The 18562-nt window shown below is 35.8% G+C and overlaps 1 protein-coding gene across 2 annotated transcripts in view; it reads right to left on the bottom strand.

Moving 5' to 3' along the window:
• The window catches only part of DENND4C (DENN domain containing 4C), a 106087-nt gene that overhangs the window by 45711 nt on the left and 41814 nt on the right, over positions 1-18562 (bottom strand). For both annotated transcript variants that reach the window (XM_020289340.2, XM_076008773.1), the window contains exons 8-13: positions 17852-17910; positions 16831-16975; positions 12270-12445; positions 7138-7238; positions 6591-6809; positions 1204-1349 (exon numbers count right to left, since the gene is read on the bottom strand). In XM_020289340.2, the coding sequence (XP_020144929.2) occupies positions 1204-1349; positions 6591-6809; positions 7138-7238; positions 12270-12445; positions 16831-16975; positions 17852-17910 (846 nt within the window). The remainder of the gene's footprint in view (positions 1-1203; positions 1350-6590; positions 6810-7137; positions 7239-12269; positions 12446-16830; positions 16976-17851; positions 17911-18562) is intronic.

The following is an 18562-nucleotide window of genomic DNA, read 5'->3' as shown; positions in this document are numbered from 1 at the left end:
CTACTTGGCAAAAAACCCTATTAAAAATTAGAAAAAAATATATAACTGAGTCATCACTGTCAAGAATCAAATTTCCAGCCAGGCGCGGTGGCTCACGCCTGTAATCCTAGCTCTCTGGGAGGCTGAGGCGGGCGGATTGCTCGAGGTCAGGAGTTCGAAACCAGCCTGAGCAAGAGCAAGACCCCGTCTCTACTATAAATAGAAAGAAATTAATTGGCCAAATTAGCCGGGCATGGTGGCACATGCCTGTAGTCCCAGCTACTCGGGAGGCTGAGGCAGCAGGATCGCTTGAGCCCAGGAGATTGAGGTTGCTGTGAGCTAGGCTGACGCCATGGCACTCACTCTAACCTGGGCAACAAAGCGAGACTCTGTCTCAAAAAAAAAAAAAAAAAGAGAAAAAAAAAAAAAAAGAATCAAATTTCCTTATTATGACTAGGGTAAAGCTTTAAAATTTAATATATTTCCAAATATCCTCCATTGGGGCAAAAAAATATATTAGCCGAAGCATTGGAAAAGACATTAAAACAAAAAAACACAGGACTTCTAGTACCCATAAAACCAAATTTTTAAATTAAAAAAACCTAAATCTTAAACTATGAAATATTTTTAGTACTTAACAGCTACAAAACCAAAGAATCAAAGAGAAAAATTAGCTATATGTGTAAAAACTTGATGCTGCAAAAAAAACCAGATTCTTATATTAAGCCCAGAATCCATAACACAAACACACAACTTCCCTATACTGTCTTCCTGAGATCACTTTGGGCTAACAATAACAATGATTGTACAGGTAAGCCAAACATCTTTATTTATTTATTTATTTTTTTTGAGACAGAGTCTCACTTTGTTGCCCAGGGTAGAGTGAGTGCCGTGGCGTCAGCCTAGCTCGCAGCAACCTCAAACTCCTGAGCTCAAGCAATCCTTCTGCCTCAGCCTCCCAAGTAGCTGGGACTACAGGCATGTGCCACCATGCCCGGCTAATTTTCTGTATATATATTTTTAGTTGGTCAATTAATTTCTTTCTATTTTTTTTTAGTAGAGACGGGGTCTTGCTCAGGCTGGTTTCGAACTCCCGACCTCAAGCAATCCGCCCGCCTCAGCCTCCCAGAGTGCTAGGATTACAGGCGTGAGCCACCACGCCTGGCCCAAACATTTTTTTAACATTGGTTTTTCTTAACATTGGTGTATAGGACAAACTTTTACCTTTTCTATGCAGTCATCAAAAAATGCAAATCCAGTATCTTTATCACTTACAAAACTGCATTCTTCAATGAAACGAATAAAAATCTGTGTTTTGGATAAAAGAGTATAGAATTTTGTATAGGCACGATCTCGGCTTTTTAAAAATCCTGAAGAAAACAAAATTACAATTAAATTCAAATTTTAAAGTGGAACTAGACATTATATTAATAGTAAACACTATTTTAAACTTGTAGTTATCTACATTACATTCTCTTTATATACATTCATATTCATAGGAGCTTCTACAGGTTTAGTAACCCTTATCCAAAATGCTTCGGACCAAAAGTGTTAGATACTAGATTTTTTTCAGATTTTGAAATATTTGCATATATATAAGGAGATATCTTGGGGATGGGACCCAAGTCTAAATAGGAAATCCATTTATGTTTCATATATACCTTATACACATAGCCTGAAGGTAATTTCATTCAATATTTTAAATAATTGTGTGCATGAAACAAAGTTCGCGTTAAGTACTTATGTGTGGAATTTACCACTTATGGCATCATGTCAACACTCAAAAAGTTTCAGATTTTGGAGCATTTCAAATTTCAGATTTTCAGATTAGGCATGCTCAATCTGTAGTAACCATATATAGCTCCTTCTGCATAATTCAACCACAAAAAAACAACTTAAACCATTAACCTTTTCACTGAAATCTAGATTCCCTATGAGGAACCTCTAAGCCCTAAAGCTCACTCTGATACTGGGCATACTTTTGAACCTCTGGTCAACTTCCTAAGAGTCAATGTCCTTCCTCTGCAATGCCCCCCGACCATTTCATTAAGTAGTGTCTTAAAAAAAATTCTGTTTATACAAGATTCAAATATCTGGCTATTCTACCTTTTCCTCTACTAATCAGGGTCATCTACTGACTTCAGGGACACTCTTCTTCATTCACTGAAGACCAGGGAACTTGAGTTTCCTGCTTTCCAATTCCTACCATCATTATTCCTTCACACCCACAGGCACAAACCACACAACACTTTTGGTTCTTAATTCCTTGATTTTCAATGATCCTATGGTCTATCATACCTCAATCATCAACTTCTACAGATAGTCATACTTCCTGAATTTTCCTTGCTAGCATTCAAAACAGCTGTGCCTCCTAAAGCTCTAATTTTCACATCATTCTCAGCCTCATTACCCCTGCCCATCTGAGATTACTTCTGTACTTCTACCAAGCATTTGGGTTTTGTTTTTTTTTTTTGGGGGGGGGGGAGCTCACTGAACTCTCCAATCCATTGACCCTTTTACCTCTACCTACACCTTCCTATCTTTACTTCTCTCCCTATCTAACATTGGTTCCATGTCCATGTTCATCATTTCAATTACTTTCTTTTCTTTCTTTCTTTCTTTCTTTTTTTTTGAGACAGAGTCTCACTCTTTGACCCGGGTAGAGTGCTGTGGCATCAGTCTAGCTCACAACAACCTCAAACTGCTGGGCTCAAGCAATCCTTCTGCCTCAGCCTCCAGACTATAGGCATGCGCCACCATGCCCGGCTAATATTTTGTATATATTTTTAGTTGGCCAATTAATTTCTTTCTATTTTTAGTAGAAATGGGTCTCACTCTTGCTCAGGCTGGTTCTGAACTCCTGACCTTGAGCAATCCTCCTGCCTTGGCCACCCAGAGTCAATTACTTTCTTACTCTCAACACTTTTGCTCCTTTTGTCTTTTTGGTCAAACCCACCTAGCCAAACCCAGCCCTGGAGGAATGCCTGCTTTCTCTGGATGTGTATTTGGGTGACTGAACACAAATTAAGGGCAAAAGAAGTTCCACAATGAGACAGATCAGAAGCATTTATGCCTTCATCCCTGATCAGCAACCTTACTATATTTTTGGAATCAATTTAATTTCCCTCTACACATGAAGAACATTAAATGGGAATTACCTACACCATCTCACTACAAAATCTATGAATCTTCCTCTGTCCTTTTACAATGGTTATGTGCCTCCTCCTATGTAAAGACAAGCCCCACTACATGAGCTCAGGATTCCAGCCCCTTCCAGTGTTCTCAGTATAAATCTTCCTGTCCATTAGCTACTTCTCTTTAGCAGTCTTTCCTTTCCATCTTAAAACAAAAAACCAAAAACCTTTTCCTTAATAAATCATTAGATCCTTTTCCCTTTTTTCTGCTGTTTCACTTCTCAATAAAGGACATGGCCATTTACTTGGTTTTGTTTTTTTTTTTTTTTTTTGAGACAGTCTCGCTTGTTGACCAGGCTAGAGTGAGTGCCGTGGCGTCAGCCTAGCTCACAGCAACCTCAAACTCCTGGGCTCAAGCGATCCTTCTGCCTCAGCCTCTCGAGTAGCTGGGACTACAGGCATGCGCTATGCCCGGCTAATTTTATATATATATTAGTTGGCCAATTAATTTCTTTCTATTTCTAGTAGAGACGGCCACCATGCGCCACCATGCCCGGCTAATTTTATATATATATATTAGTTGGCCAATTAATTTATTTCTATTTGTAGTAGAGACGGGGTCTTGCTCTTGCTCAGGCTGGTTTCGAACTCCTGACCTCAAGCAATCTGCCCGCCTCAGCCTCCCAGAGTGCTAGGATTACAGGCGTGAGCCACCGCGCCCAGCCATTTACTTGGTTTTTAAAGACAAAAATCTCAAAGGTGCTATTGGCATCTCCCTCTAATGGAATCCCATATTCAATCAACGAGCTATATACTTCAATCTACCTCCTAAAAGCCACTCTTCTATTCACAAGACCACCAATGAATCCCAGGCATCACCAATGATCACTTGGACGAATACATTAATCTCCTAATTAGTAGATCCGTAATTCAATGCCTCCAATGAAATCTCTGCACAGAAGCCAATGAGATTTTTTTTTAAACACTCATAGTGATTTTTTTAAAATGCAAATCTGATCCTATTGCCTACTTAAATATCCTTCACAGACTTTCAATTACTCTTAGGATAAAGACTGAAACCAGGCCGGCACGGAGGTAATCCTAGCCTGTAATCCTAGCACTATGGGAGGCCGAGGCAGGTGGATAGCTCGAGGTCAGGAGTTCGAAACCAGGCTGAGCAAGAGTGAGACCCCATCTCTAAGGCCAACTAATATATATATATAAAAAATAATTAGCCGGGCATGGTGGCACATGCCTGTAGTCCCAGCTACTCGGGAGCCTGAGGCAGGAGGATCGTTTGAGCCCACGAGTTTGAAGTTGCTGTGAGCCACGGCACTCACTCTAGCCTGGGCAAGAAAGCAAGACTCTGTCTCAAAAAAAAAAGATTGAAACCATTACAGATCCTAAAAGATCCTGCATAATACGGCTAACAACCCCTTTTCAAGCATAGATTTTTTCTTTCTTTTTTTTTTTTTTTTTCACACATGTGCTATACATGTTATCAAGCATAGATTTTGAGACACTTCTCCCCAGCCTTTCTTTCTTTGATGCCTCAGGGTGTTCCACATACTGTGGTCCTCATCCCCATCCCCATCTCTTTGAGATACTAATTAGTAGAGAAAGGCTTAAATAAAATAGATATGTATGTACCTCTCAGTATGATGCAATAGATAATAGTGAGCACTGTGTGTTTTGGCATCCTTCCCAAGAGAACTGAACCTAAGTCTAATCAAGCCTCTAGATCTGCATTGTTTAATTCAGGAACCACTACCCATATGTGGCAATTCAGGACTTGAAATGTAACTGACCCAAACTGAGATGTGCTGTTAAGTATAATGTACATGCCACATTTCAAAGACTTAGTGTGGAAAAAAGAATGTAAAAGACTCCATTAATAACTTTTAAAATTTAATCATATCTAAAATTCTATTGTTTTGAATATATTAGAGAAAATATATTGTTAATATTAATTTTCCCTACTTCCTACTTTTTTTATTATGGCCTCTAAGGAATTTAAAATTATATGTGGTTTACATTGTATTTCTACTGGACAGTGCTGCTCTTGATCCCACCACAGTTTATAAAAATAAAGGTGATAGAAGAAATGTTAAATAACATAAGGATACAATCCTTATGTTTGGCTTAATGTTTGGCTTAAAAAAGCCAAAACAAAATAACATCCAGGAAATTCTAAAGCAAAAATAGCAATTTATGGGAAAAATGATATCCTGTTTGGAATCTGGTTCAAAATACTTTTTAAAAAATGGGTAAATTAAAGATGAAAAAAAAATGATGAAGTGGGTAGATGGCTATATGATGGTACATTATTCTATATTCTTCAAGGAACATTTCTCTGACCTTGCTAGCACTCTCACTGTAACCAATACTTTCCTTCACAACACTTATTAAAATGTAATTAATATTTATACTGTTTTATTATCTAATGTCTGTATCCCCTAATATATCAAATGCTGTCCTGTTTACAACAAAAACCTTAGGCCTCAGAAAATCAGTAAACATCTTCCTAAATTTCTTTTAGTTAATGTCACTCAGAGAGAGAGACACAGAGACAATGAATTAATTAATGCCCCACTACTACCCATTAGAAAAATTAATAGTCTGACATTTAAGACTACTCACAATCTGAGCCCTGATCTTATTATTTCATGTTTTGTTTTGTTTTGTTTTGTTTTGTTTTTGGAGACAAGAGTCTCACTTTGTTACCCTGGCTAGAGTGCTGTGGCATCAGCCTAGCTCACAGCAACCTCAAACTCCTGGGCTCAAGTGATCCTCCTGCCTCAGGCTTCCAAGTAGCTGAGACTACAGACATGTGCCACCACGCCTGGCTAATTTTTTCTATATGTTTTTAGCTGGCCAATTCATTTTCTTTCTATTTTTAGCAGAGACGGGGTCTCACTCTTGCTCAGGCTGGTTTTGAACTCCTGACCTTGAGCGATCCGCCTGCCTCAGCCTCCCAGAGTGCTAGGATTACAGGCATGAGCCATCATACCTGGCCCCTGATCTTATTTTCAGCCTCATTTTCCACAACACTGCAAAAGCTCATCACTCTGGTCAAATTGTACCATTTTATCTTTATTCCCAAACATGTTGTTATAGGCTAAATGTCCCCTCCAAAATTCATATGTTAAAGTCCTAACCCTTTGTACCACAGAATGTAACTATTTGGAGATAGGGTCATTAAAGAGGCAATTAAGTTCAAATGAAGTAATTAGGGTGGGCCCTAATCCAATAAAACTGGTATCCTTGCAAGAAGAGGAAATGCGGACATAAGACAAGCACACAGTGAAGATAAATGCTAGCAACATGTTTCTATTCATAGAGCTAGGTTACAAATACATACAAGTTAATTATACTTTAATATGAATTTCTTAAATATAAATATTTCTTAGCAGTAGTATCAAATAGAAAATATTTTTCACTTCAATAAAAAGCCATTATATTTTTAATGCTTCTCACCCTGTCGGTCAAACAATGAATCAGCAGCTGTGGCTTTATTTGAAGGAGCCTCTGTGATTGGCCTGAGATACGTTCTATATCCTTTTAAAATAGATGCCATAAAGCGCAAAAATGCCTCTTGAATTTCCATCTCAAGTTGTGTCATCTTCTTTTGCCAGGAGAAATCTGCTTCAATTGGAGTCATCTCAATTGCTGAACCTTCTTGAGTTTTTCGGTGAACTGATGAAATAAATACAGAGAATGGCATTAATATATAAAGTAATATCTAAATGATTGATGAATTGAGGAAATAACCAAAATAAAGCCCATGACTTCTTGAAATTCCTCTCCATTTACATAAAGAGATCACTGACAGAAACTAGCAGGGAGGTTCAAGCAGGCAGGGCACAGAAAATATGCTCAAAAAATCATGAACCATATTAACTTATTACTAGAATTCTGTTAAGTAACGAGTCTTTTTAAGTAGACCAAAATTATGTTTAAATTTAAGAAGAATTTTGTCATATACATTCTTTCATTAATTATATTCCCTTTTCCTCATATTTACCTGAAGATAGTTGAGGATACAATTTCTTTAAGGTACTAAGTAAATTTTTGCATGGCTTTTTGGGAAGCTGTTTCCAGTTCATGTTCTTCTTTTCATCTGATCTATTAAATAAGAAGAAAATTAATAAAATCTGTTATTCATAATCTGCTTATACTAAAAAAAAATTTTATGTCAAAATAAAAAAGAAAATGGAAAGGATGTTTTCACTGCAGTTACAACTGATATGGGCAACTTGAATAAATGGTTTCAAGAAAGTTCTCTTTTCATTTCAATCAACCTCAGTCAAATTTGGTCATCTCATTCTAACTCTCTAACAGATTTCGATGTTGGAGTCAGGAATACAACACTAAAGTATAGCTTCAACAGTTATGTTTTAGAATTATTATATGTTAAGTGTCAAAACTAATTGACTTCAAACTATCTATTAGTAGGCTTCTAAAATTCTCTGTGCCCAAACAGAGGGATTAGAATTAAAGTAAACATTAAAAGTCATTTATTTGGCCCTTATAGTGGTTAAAAAATAAATAAATCACAACACTATCATTTAATATAATCCGTGATCACAAAGCACTAAAAACCAAAGACACAGAGATGCCATTTTAAGAGGTATTGCTAAAAGCTTATGTTTCCAGAATTTTATATTCTAAGAATATAAAGTATATCAGATACAACTGCCCAAAAGGCCCCCTTCTTAAAAAGTTATCATAAATATAACAAACATTCTTTTAAATTCATAGCTCAGCTGGTGAGAAAATCAGAGAAATCTTCAGGGAATGAAAACCCATAGCAACACGAAGGCCAATCTTGCCTGGGGATGAACACAGACATTTGGATTTCAAAGGCTTCTAGGAGAACAGGAGACAAAGTCTTGGTCCAACCAAGTAGGGTGTTAGAATTGAGACCTCCAAATTTAAACTAGGACCCTTAAAAATGTTTGACTCAGATAGGATTTTGGTTGTGGGGTGGAATGGCATGGATCTCCTCTGAGAATTCGTTACAGGAGACTGCCAACTGATGGGTTTAGGGTTGGACTGTGTACTATCAGCATGGTCCAGGAAACTCCAAGTCAAAATAATTGACTTCAAGTGTTCCTTGGCTAGTAATGCCACCAGCAGTGAAGCAAATATAATATCCTCTCTGGAAGGACAACGGACTAATAAAGAGCTAATACTTTCTGTGTGCCAAGTACTGTTAAAAGGCACTTATTTTAACATCTGTGAAACATAATCATTGTCTAATTAATGTCTCTCCCCAAATTAAACATTGTCAATACTATCTAGATTATCATCAGTTTTGCCCTAACATTTACTATCTGTGTGAGTTGGTATAAATCACTTAACTAGTTTGTTCATCAATTTTCTTATCTGCAAAATGGGGATAATAATGTACCTAATATAAAGGGGTATTGTAAAGTGATAAGCTGCATTTCATGTAATTTAAGAAGCTATCAATTGTAAAAAGTCATTGTGTTTATACCAATAAAAGTAAAGGGTGTAGCCAATTAAAGTCTATGTTAAAGTATTTTAAACTCTACTGGAGGGTAAAATGTTAATTTTAAGTTTTATGTATCTATGTTAAAATATTAAGGGGGACCATTAAAGGGATATAAAATTACACACACACACACAAATACACACACACATACACAATATAACATTTAGGTAAGTAGAAAGGAAAAATACAATAATTCATTCAATCCAAAGGAGAAAAAAGAAAAATAGTACTGAAAAAGCAGAATAGAAAGTACAGAATAAGAGAAATGTCCAATTATATAACAATACATGCAAAAGAATGGATTTTTAATTACAAGACATATGTCAGATTAGATTTTTAATGCTAATTATATAGTATATACATAAAATTTGAAATTAAAAAGACAGAAAGGACATACCAAATATAATACATACATATTAACGTCAGAAGAAAAACACATACCAACACGAAGAGCATTAGAAATTTTTTTTAAACTACATGATAGTATTCATTTAGCTGAACAGAACAATTTTGAACTTGAGTGTACCTTATAACACAGGCTTAAGTATATAAAGCAATGTCCAAATAGCTACAAAATACAACTGACAAACCCACCACCCCACTGGGAATTTTTAGTATTTAGTATGATCTTATAGCTCAAAAATAAATTAAAACATATACCCATACCTTTGTTCCTCATCTGCTCAGCTCCCTCACTCCCCCAAAAGATAATACTAGCTTCTTGTGCATATTTTTAATATTTATTTCAAAACTAGCAAATACAAGTATACATAATTATAACCTGCCTTTTCTTTTGCACAAAGCAGCACACTGTAATACACAATTACAGACCTTAATTTTTTCATTTAACAATATATAGTTTGGGATCTTTCCCAACATACAAAGCACCCTGATTGTTTAGAGTAGTACTACATTGTATGGACATACCATTAAACAAGTCTGGGACATCTGGATTTTTTTCTATTTTGAACAAACATCATTTCATGCAAAATAAAACATTAAGATAAATTCCTAGGAGTGGAATCGTTAAAGAACATATACATTTGTAATTCTAACAAATATTGCCAAATACCCTCCACAGAGGTTGCGATCATGAATACTCCACTCCTACTGCAATGAATGTAAAAGACTGTTCATTTCCCAACAGTCTCAAAGTAATAATATATTACTAAGCATTTCATTTTGCATTTTTTCGGCAAATCTGAAAAGTGAAAAAGTAGTATCTAAGTGTAAAACTGATATACCATTTATCTTATAACAATTGAGATGCTTAAGCATAATTTTTGCTTTTCTGTGGAAAAGGCTTCATAATCTTTGCCTATTTTTCTATTGGATCATTGGTCTTTTGTCTATTACTAGGGACTCTTTCACATGAAATATTTACAAAAACTGATCATATACTTGGCTTTACGGCAAATCTCAATAAATATCAGAGTCAATAACATATACAGCATGTTCTAACCACACCACAATTCAACTAAGTTAGCATTTAAGAAAAAAAAAACTTTACAAATTCAAAAATATACTTTTAAATAATCCACAAGTCAAATAAAATATTTTGATAGAAAAAAAGAATTATTTAAAACTATAAAAATGAAAGCATTATATACAAAATATGGGCTGCAGCCAAAGCCAGTATCATTTATGAACATCAATGTAATCATCTTAAATTCTTAGCAAATTTTATCGATTATGATGATGTTTATTTCAGGAATACAAGGATTGTTCACTACTATTTTTTTTTTTTTTTTTTTTGAGACAGAGTCTCACTTGTTGCCCAGGCTAGAGTGAGTGCCATGGCGTCAGCCTAGCTCACAGCAACCTCAAACTCCTGGGCTCAAGCGATCCTCCTGCCTCAGCCTCCCGAGTAGCTGGAACTACAGGCATGCGCCACCATGCCCGGCTAATTTTTTCTATATATATTAGTTGGCCAATTAATTTCTTTCTATTTATAGTAGAGACGAGGTCTCGCTCTTGCTCAGGCTGGTTTCGAACTCCTGACCTTGAGCAATCCGCCCGTCTCGGCCTCCCAGAGAGCTAGGATTACAGGCGTGAGCCACCGCGCCGGGCACTAATTGATTTTGAATGTAATCTATCACACAAAAAGTAAACCAGAAAACGCTCACCTCAATTGTTGTACAAATGATATTTATAAAATTCATTACTATTTATGATTTTAAAAAGCCTCTTGATCTAAAGTAGAAGGTAACTTCCTTTATTTATTTATTTTTATTTCAAAGTATTATGGGGGTACAAATTTTTTTGGTTACATGGATCGCTTTCGTAATGCTTGAGTCAGGGTTTTAAGTGTGCTCATCACCCAGATAGTGTTAATTGTGCCTGTTAGGTAGGTATTCACTATTAAATTGGAACTGACTGATGAGCACGCATGTGCATAGGGGAAATATAACCCAATGGAAATTAAACAGGGGGATGAGGGAGGAGGAGACGCGTGAAAACCTACCTAACTTTCTTAATTTATTATTAAGCAATCAACACCATAGAGCAGGAGCTGGCATACTTTTACTATAAAGGACCACACAGTAAATATTTTAGGCTTTGAGGACCATATTGTCTCTGTCACAACTATTCAAATGTGCTGTTATAGCATGAAAGCCATCATGTACCACATAGGTAAGAAAATGAGTGTGACTGTGTTCCAATAAAATTTTATTTACAAAAATAGGCCTTGGGCCAGATGTCAATCCATGTTGTAAAGCAATAATCATACTTAATTCAACTAAGTTGCTAGACATAAGACTACTCATAAAAATCAACACATTTCTTTTTTTTTTTTAAGACAGTCTCACTCTGTTGCTCAGGCTAGAGTACCGTGGCATTAGCCTAGCTTATAGCAACTTCAAACTCCCAGGCTCAAGGGATCCTCCTGCCTCAGCCTCCTAGGTAGCTGGGACTACAGGCATGCGCCACCATGCCTGCCTAATGTTTTATATATATATATATATATATATATATATTTTTTTTTTTTTTTTTTTTTTTAGTTGTCCAGCTAATTTCTTTCTATTTTTTAAGTAGAGACGGGGTCTCACTCTTGCTCAGGCTGGTCTCGAATTCCTGAGCTCAAACAATCCACCCGCCTCAGCCTCCCAGAGTGCTAGGATTACAGGCATGAGCCACTGCACCCGGCCTATCACTGATTTTTAATATTAATTTCTATGCAGTAAATAATAGATCCTTATAAGATTCAAATCCTAATAACTAAGAAAAAGGTATAAAATCACCCAATGTTGTGACTAAACTTTATCTCAAGCAGGTAAACCCATTTTACTTACATATGGATTTTGAATTAAATCTAGAAAGCATTTCATTTCTTGAGCACTGAAAGCAGTGTTTAACCATTTTTTCAAACCCATATTCTCTTTTAATAAACAAATATTTCCTGCCTACTGCTAACATTATTACACAAACATAAACTATTATAATATTGAACACTTTTTTCCCCCAAACACATAGCTTTCCCAGATTCTGATACCTGCCCTGGTTGAGAAATGCTGCATTTAAGAGGAAGATTTATTAACAACTTTCAAAAATAGCATATTTGTTGATGCTTTCAAAAAGATATCATTATATATGGTGAAATATATAAACAGGAGATATTATAAAACGAATCAACTTACACATACAACATGTTCGTATCCAAGTCAATGCAAATAACATCTTGTGGTGGGTCATGAAGATCAAAATATCTTGAGTCAACTCCAACTATAAATGGTAAAGGTGCACTAAGCACTGCAGCCAGTGAAAGAGGACAAAGGGGAATATATGGGCATTGCCACTGAAAGGGAAAGATCATCTGGGGAAAAAAGTTTTAAAAAATTAACCAAATTTTAAATTTGTAATAAAAATTATATAATTAACTAATATTACTGAAAAGGGACAACTGAAAAGCAGTTAAGTGTAGTTTGTTTTTTTTACCTTAAACTTTATTCCAAAACTAAATGACTATAAAATATTACTAAGCAATATTACGAACCAATGTGATTAAAATTTTCAGGCATGACAATGATCATAAGCATGATAAAAACACTAACAGCTTTTTGCATACTAATTCTTCTAATACCTCTACAAAACTCACACCATCATTTTATGGAAAGAGTCAAAGCAGAGAGATAACATTGCCCAAAATATCATAAAACAAACTTATGATCTTTAACACTTATGCATTCCATCCACCTATTAATTTTCAAAATAACCCCTGACCAAAATCCAACTAAAAGCATCAAGAATTTTAAAAAACTAATGATTCAGGCCGGGCGCTGTGGCTCACGCCTGTAATCCTAGCTCTTGGGAGGCCGAGGCGGGCGGATTGCTCAAGGTCAGGAGTTCAAAACCAGCCTGAGCAAGAGCGAGACCCCGTCTCTACTATAAATAGAAAGAAATTAATTGGCCAACTGATATATATAGAAAAAATTAGCCGGGCATGGTGGCGCATGCCTGTAGTCCCAGCTACCCGGGAGGCTGAGGCAGAAGGATCACTCGAGCCCAGGAGTTTGAGGTTGCTGTGAGCTAGGACGCCACGGCACTCACTCTAGCCTGGGCAACAAAGCGAGACTCTGTCTCAAAAAAAAAAAACAAAAAAAAACAAAAACTAATGATTCTCTTGGGAATAGTAACAGTCAACTGATGACCTCAACAAAAAAATTTCCTAACTGTTCAAATAATCATAGAAAATGATCCAACTTCAGCAAAGCTTGACATCTCACAAATATAGTCATCATAAAACATTCCTCAGGAATCTTACCAGTTTTCCTTTACAAAGCTCTATTCTAATTGTATCATATGTTCTTTTCCTTAAAAAACAGACACGTCTTTGATAAATTTAAAAAAAGGTTAAAAACTTTTAAATAATCAGGTGATACTAAAATTTTAATCATTCTTGGTAACTTTTTTCTTCTTCTATAAAAATCGTCTCTATCTTTCAAGGCCTGGTTCAATTCTCACACCCTTTATCCATCATTCCTTACCACAAAGAAATGCCTAAAGTACTTACTACTTCTGCCAGTCATTACACATAGTTATTCAAGATTGGGATTTTTGTCTTCATTTATTTATGTTATATTTGAGCACTTACTATGTACCAATCACTGCTCTACATGACGGGATGACAATGAATAAAACAAAGATCCCTGTCTTCATGAGGCTTATAGTCTAGGATAAGGGTCAGCAAACTTTTCTACAAAAGATAGTAACATTTTAGGCTTTGTGAGCTATATTGTCTCTGTCACAACTACTTAACTCTGCTCTCATGCATGAAAACAGTCATAGGCAATAAATAAATGGTTTATGTTCCAAATAAAATTTTATTTACAAAAACAGGTCACAGGCAGGATTTGGCAGGCAGGCATAGATTGCCAACGCCTGATCAAGCAGGAAGAAATAGAAAACAGAAGACATAATAAATAAAATATATAATATAGGTTAAGCATCACTAATCTGAAAATTCAAAATCCAAAATGCTCCAAAATCTGAAACTTTTTGAGCACCAACATGACACTCAAAGGAAATGCTCACTGGAACATTCTGAACTTTGGATTTTCAGTTTAGGGATATTCAACCATTGTATATTCTGCAAATATTCCAAACTCCAAAAAAATCCCAAGTTTGAAACACTTTACATAAGACATACCTCAACCTATATGTGAAGAAATACTATGAAAAAGAGAAAAAGTAAAGGCAATGAAGGAGATTATAGTTCAGAGCAAAGCAAGAGAGAGGGAAAGCAGGTTGTATTAGGACAAACAGGATAAGCCTCATTAAGAAAGTAACAACTGAACTGAAACCCAAAGGTGAGGGGATATCTAGGAAAAGGGAGTTTCAAAGAGAAGGAACAGCTAGGGCAAAAGCCTTAATTAAGGAATGTGGACTGCATAATATGCTCCAGAGGTAGCAAGGAGGCCAGTATGGCTGCAGCAGAGTAAGCATGAACAGTAGTAGAAAATGAGATGTGATTGTGATTGCTGAGGGGCAGAGCCACTCCCACAGGACCTTGCCAGGACTTCAGATTTCCTTGAGTGAAAACTGATTATCTTCTATTCAACAAAAGGTATGTTACACCTGCAACTGTGTAAGAAACCTTGGAACAAAACTATGTGACAGCAAAATGTGCCATCTTTCTCTTTACCTTTGACTTTTTTTTTTTTTTTTTTTTTTTGAGACAGAGTCTCACTCTCTTGCCCGGGCTACAGGGCCGTAGTATCAGCCTAGCTCACAGCAGCCTCAAACTCCTGGGCTCAAGCGATCTTCCTGCCTCAGTCTCCAGAATAGTTGGGACAACAGGCATGCGCCACCATGCCCAGCTAATTTTTTCTATATATTTTTAGCTGTCCAGTTAATTTCTTTCCATTTTTAGTAGAGACGAAGTCTTGCTCTTGCTCAGGCTGGTCTCAAACTCCTGAGCTCAAACGATCCGCCTGCCTCGGGCTCCCAGAGTGCTAGGATTACAGGCGTGAACCACTGCGCCCAGACTTTACCTTTGACTTGCAACACAATCATAAATAAGGTATTTTTACAAAGCACTTAAAGGCTTCATTAATTTTTGCTATGGGTCTCCATTAATTCTTTTTTTTTTCCATTAATTCTTTGATACTTTTTTTTTTTTTTTTTTTTGAGACAGAGTCTTGCTTTGTTGCCCAGGCTAGAGTGAGTGCCACGGCGTCAGCCCAGCTCACAAGCGATCCTCCTGCCTCAGCCTCCCAAGTAGCTGGGACTACAGGCATGTGCCATCATGCCTGGCTAATCTTTTCTATATATATTAGTTGTCCAATTAATTTCTTCCTATTTATAGTAGAGACGGGCTCTAACTCTTGCTCAGGCTGGTTTAGAACTTCTGCCTCGGCCTCCCAGAGTGCTAGTTTGATACTCTTTTATATTCTCTAATATTCAGGTCATTTTCCTTTTGAAGCATTTATGCTGTCATCACTCTTTTCAATTTTCTCTTCTTCAAATGGTAGCTGGCCTAACTACCAAATCCTGATTTATCAATGATTTTGCATGCAATTCAGACCGCTCTCTAACATCAGCTACATAAACCTTATACAATCTTGCGTTTTTTGCAAGATTACCAATTCCACATTGCATTTTTTTTCCAGCTGTTATTGCACTGCATTGCTAAAATCAATCAAGAGACTGGACCATAAATATTCTGACAAAGGAACGTGGATAAACACTAATGTTTTAGAAAGGAATATTTGAGTGGGAAATTTTTAAAGCTGGTCAGTTCATTAACAAATATTTATGCTATTTGTACATTATAACAACTGTTACTTTCACATACAGATTTGGAAAAGTAATGCCTGATGAAGATCCTTCTGTAAGTCATCTCACATGGTTATTATTGTTTTCTGTCCCAGCAGCATTTCTCTGACCAGATTGCAATCTTGGAGACATGCCCCATTTGTTGTTCTAACAAGTATTTATTAAGTATCTACTCCATCCTAGGCAACTATATAACAAGTGCTGAGAATATAGGAGTAAACAAGAAACTAGGTCCTTACTTCCAAGAGACTTACATTCTTAAAATAGGGAAAAGAAGGGAACAGAGTCAACTATTTTATATTAAACAATAATGGGAGATAGAGTTGGAGAAGTGGAACATCCAAAGCTCTATACTATGGCCTATAAAGCCCTACATGAGTAGACTTCTTTCCAAGTGCAATGGGAAGCCATTAAAGGGTTTTAAGCAGGGGGTGGACTCAATTTAATCTTTATTTATGCTTTTCACAAAAGCTAAGGCTAAGCTGTTGTATATTATACTATTTTACAATCACTTAGAATTTCCTATATATTATTGGCTCACAATGATTAAAAGTTAAAATGGGGAGAAATTAACCTGTAAATTCATTTGCATAATGAATTACAATTTCATTGTCATTGAAATTGGCCAGAACCTCTCATTTAATACAATCAACTTCATTCACAAGTTTTTTTATTATGTAATCATATAGTTTTTATTCTCTGGAGAATTCTAAAATATGAAAAATGAGAAACAACATTTTTCCTCAAGTATAAATCACCTTTGTTTTCTTTATACCTCCTATTTCTCTTATCCACCTGATTATATTTATGTTAAACCTTTACTAGGCCAATAATTTTTAAAGTTGCTTTTTTTAAAGAGAACTTCCCTTTAGAGTAAAACTTCCCCGTCAGTAATTTGATACTAAAAATAAATTCTATACTTACAGCTACAACAGCTTCAGCTACCCCAGTCAATACAGCTGGCCGAAGAGAATGCAGCAGGATTTTGCTTTCAAGTAAAACAAAGAGCAGCAGTGTTGCACAATTCTCAGGACCCAGATTCATTAGCAAGGTGCTAAAGTTGGCTCCACTAGAAAAAGAGGGAAAGAGATAATTGTGAGATATTTTGCTAAAACAAATTAAGATTTGCTTGTTAAATTATTTCCTAAGTATTAATAAATTGGGAATTCATTGTTAATTTCAAGTCTTGATTTACTTAATGAAAAGTAACAAATTTAATGAGATAGAATAACACATGAGATTTAAACTCATCATCTGGCAACAAAGGGGCATTTATCAAGAAAGATATTCCTGAGGAACAACCATTTGAGCTGAGCTGGAAATAGGAGTGAGAGTGAAGGGGTAGGAGACAAATGGAAAGGTCCTAGGGCAAAAAAAAGCTATTGTCATATTCAAGAAATTGAAATAAGTCTATTGTGACCAAAGCATAGTTGAGGAGGGGGTGAAAACTGCAAGGGAGTAGGTTAAAATTGAAATTATAATTACATATACATTTTCAAAAGGATACACTGTTTGCAAGGTGGATGAAGAACTGAAGGAAGACAAGAGTAAATGGGTCCCAATTAAGTTAACAAAGTAGTCCAAGTAAGAAATCACACTAGCCAGGACTAGTGATGCAGAATGAGAGAAGTAAATGGATTCAAGACATTTAGGAGGTTAAAATCAGTTCACTTTGAACATTTAGTTATGAATATCCAGTTATGAACTGGATATTAGAAGGGAAGATAATTGAAAAGGGATATTCCCTATATCCAATCTTGCAACTCTCTTAAGTGTTCCCATTTGTAAAACAGCCCTACCATCCATCCAGCTACCAAAGTTAGAAACATTAAAGCTATCCTTAATTTGTAAAATAACATTTAACTTTATTATCCTAACTTCTAAAAAATTTTAAAGCATTCTGCTCCAAGTGAATTAATATGTTATTTTAAATACTATTACTTACCTTAGTGGTAAAGGTGTAGAAACTGGCTGTGATAATATTAATGCATCATGGACTGACAGCTTAAAAAGAAAAAAAATGATGAATTAACCAAACCACTTTTGAAATCTAAAATTTACATCAAGGGTAAAATAGAAAATAGTTTAATATGTAGATACTTCTTGATACATGGTAAAATATAAAATGATAGCTATATTTACTTGGAGGTATTATATTAGTTCTTTTTAATTAAATGATTGGTTTGACTGAATTTTGATTCAGTTAAATAGTTAAAATACTTTTTAAAAAAATTATGGCATAACTTTTTTGAGGCAGCCTTGCTAATATTGCCCAGGGTGGTCTCAAACTCCTGGGCTCAAGCTACTCAGCCTCCCAGAGTAGTTCGGATTATAGGCTCATGCCAGTGCCTGGTTTGAGTAATTGCTTTTTTAAAGCCTCATTTATTTATTCAACAGATTGGTAAGCACTTGGCAGTTGCCTGACATATATTAACACTTGCTGAACTAAAACATATTCAAGAGCAACAATATCTAACGTAATTCTACCACCATGTATAATGCTGAGAATGTCTTAGAAAAATTTTTAAAAAGCTTGCTTTTATAGACCAGTGCTACTCAAAGTGCCATCACATAAACTGTTATGGTCCAGAAAAAGATAGTAAATAAATGGAGTGCAAAACATTAAGCAACTTTTATGGCAATCTAAGCTTGCTCC

This window comes from Microcebus murinus, chromosome 12 (genome assembly GCF_040939455.1).
Source record: "Microcebus murinus isolate Inina chromosome 12, M.murinus_Inina_mat1.0, whole genome shotgun sequence".
In the NCBI taxonomy this organism is placed as follows: Eukaryota; Metazoa; Chordata; class Mammalia; order Primates; family Cheirogaleidae; genus Microcebus; species Microcebus murinus.
Note: the sequence above shows the minus strand (reverse complement) of the source record. Positions and strands in the feature narration are given on the sequence as shown.